This window comes from Gavialis gangeticus, unplaced genomic scaffold (assembly GCF_001723915.1).
Source record: "Gavialis gangeticus isolate Ggan-Ray unplaced genomic scaffold, GavGan_comp1, whole genome shotgun sequence".
In the NCBI taxonomy this organism is placed as follows: domain Eukaryota; kingdom Metazoa; phylum Chordata; order Crocodylia; family Gavialidae; genus Gavialis; species Gavialis gangeticus.
This window is the reverse complement of record NW_017728994.1, coordinates 50040662-50042671: the sequence shown is the minus strand read 5'-3', so window position 1 is coordinate 50042671 and position 2010 is coordinate 50040662. Positions and strand designations below refer to the sequence as shown.

The 2010-nt window shown below is 54.6% G+C and overlaps 1 protein-coding gene across 1 annotated transcript in view; it reads right to left on the bottom strand.

Moving 5' to 3' along the window:
• LOC109287189 (VPS10 domain-containing receptor SorCS3) overlaps window positions 1-2010 on the bottom strand; it is a 541768-nt gene that overhangs the window by 13851 nt on the left and 525907 nt on the right. The window contains exon 27 of the mRNA XM_019502155.1: window positions 1257-1362. Coding sequence (XP_019357700.1) covers window positions 1257-1362 — 106 coding nt within the window. The remainder of the gene's footprint in view (window positions 1-1256; window positions 1363-2010) is intronic.

Sequence of the window (2010 nt, the reverse complement as noted above, 5' to 3'; positions counted from 1 at the left end):
TCGCATCAAAGCGCCTTCTTGCTTAGCTTAAACCACCAAGTCCTGCTCCTGGTGCCTCCTGCTCCCATCACATGCCCCCACCGAGACCTCGCTGCTCCTGTAAACTCCCCGCTGAGCTGCAGGAGGCAGATATGGATCCCGCAGTTTCTATGGAGACATAATGATCCAAGGGCTGAGCATGTTTGGGGGTTTTTTTTATAACAAACCCCTCTCAGCTATCGGGGGGTGGGGAGGTTTAGTGCAGGGTTCTGGTTCAAACTCTTCTCTGGTGCTGATGCAACTTGCTTTTCAGGGCCGCAGAAGCACGTCCAGGAGGAAAGAAAATCATCCGATGCTTTGGCAGCTCGGCAAATCTGACCGGGAAGCCCCCAAGCACCAAGCAACCGGTGTGTGCAGCTTCATATACTGCGTGCATGGGGACGCTGCATGGGAGGGGTGAGGTGGCCTTCGCCTGCATAAGAGGGGTGCACCGTCACATCGGCGGCTTGGCCGAGCAACAAGCGGAGATGAAAATACAGTCTCTGGGGACTGTGCAGCAGTGGGAAATGCACGGGTTTGGGAGGGACTGCCTGCATTATCGAGTCCAGCTGCCTGTATCCAGGGGCAACCAGGCAAGAGACGTTTCGTCCAAAAGCATCCACAGGAACGGATGCTCCCATTCCTCCTGCGGGCTGCGGGGCAACCCCTCCGGACCCCACTCCCGATCCGGTCCCTATCAGATAAAGCTAGGCCCTCAACAAACCAAATACACTCCCAGCCGGTGCAAATCAGGTGGGAAATCCTCATGCTAATATCCTCCTTTTAACTGGCTTTCCACCCATTGAAAAGATGACCCGAAGCAACTCAGAATCCAGCCCAAAAGATTTCAAGCTAATTTCTGCCCCCCCCCTTCCTCGCCCCATGATGCAAGTCATCCCCCAGAAACACCGGGTCACAGAGGGCTGCGCCGCAAATGCTCCCTGCGTGGGGAAGCGGGAGTGGCACTGGAAATGTCACAGCTTAGTCAGTCCACTGCAAGCCACCAGTAAATGGTTTCCAGCATGGAGGTGGGGTTTGCAATTGAGAGCATCAGCAAACGACATCTCCCTGCTGCTCCAACCCGACAAAGCTCCTCTGAGGACCGCTTTGCCCCCAGCTGATGTTCTGGCCCCCAATTCCCTAATGCACGTCCACAACCAGCTCCCCACTAACTGTATGCACCATATTTTGGGCTTTCTAGGAAACAGCTGGCATGCACCGACACGTCCTCGACGTACCTTTTAAATTTGTAGATTAAAAAAACAGCCAAGCCGACAAAGACGACGGATAACAACATCAGCATGGCCGAGCTGCTGTGCCCAGTGCTGGAGTCCACGAGGGGTGCTGCAAAGAGGAAGGGCAGGCTGTTATACTTGGAAGTCGTTAACCAGCACGAGGGGAAGGGGAAGCGGTGGTGGTGGGGGGATACGGGAGTTGAGCTCACTTCACTCTTTGCAGCGTCTGCATTATTATCCCTGCTGCCTGGCACATGCTGTTTGAGCAAAGTCAACCGGTACGAGACCAATCGATTCCCTTCCCTTTGAAAGCAAAGTCCCTATTCAAGACACAACTCCTAATGAAAAGGGAGCTGGAGGCTGAGCTAAGAGGAACTAACTGCTTGCTGACTGTCCCGTGTTAACACTTTGGGCGTCTCCCTTTCAGCTACCGTGGGGTCAGAGAGCAGAGACTTCGAAAGGGGAGGGTGTGCAAAACGGTGCTGTGCTGTTTTTATTGTGTCAGCTTGTGTTAGAGAAGAAACCCAACCTGAGCGCCAGCCGGCCCCCCTGACCAAGGCTACCCAAGCTTTGCAGCTGGTTGGAGCTCTGCCCTGTCTCCGTTTGGCAGGTGTTGGTGGTCCGTAAGGGAGGGTACGGAGCGCCTTGTGTCTGTATTGCTCCCACAGCTGGCGTGGGACTGAATTCCTTTCGCACAGGGGTCATACGTGTGGGATGAAGAACTGGGATCTCCTTTATTTTGAGCCCAGGGCAAGCT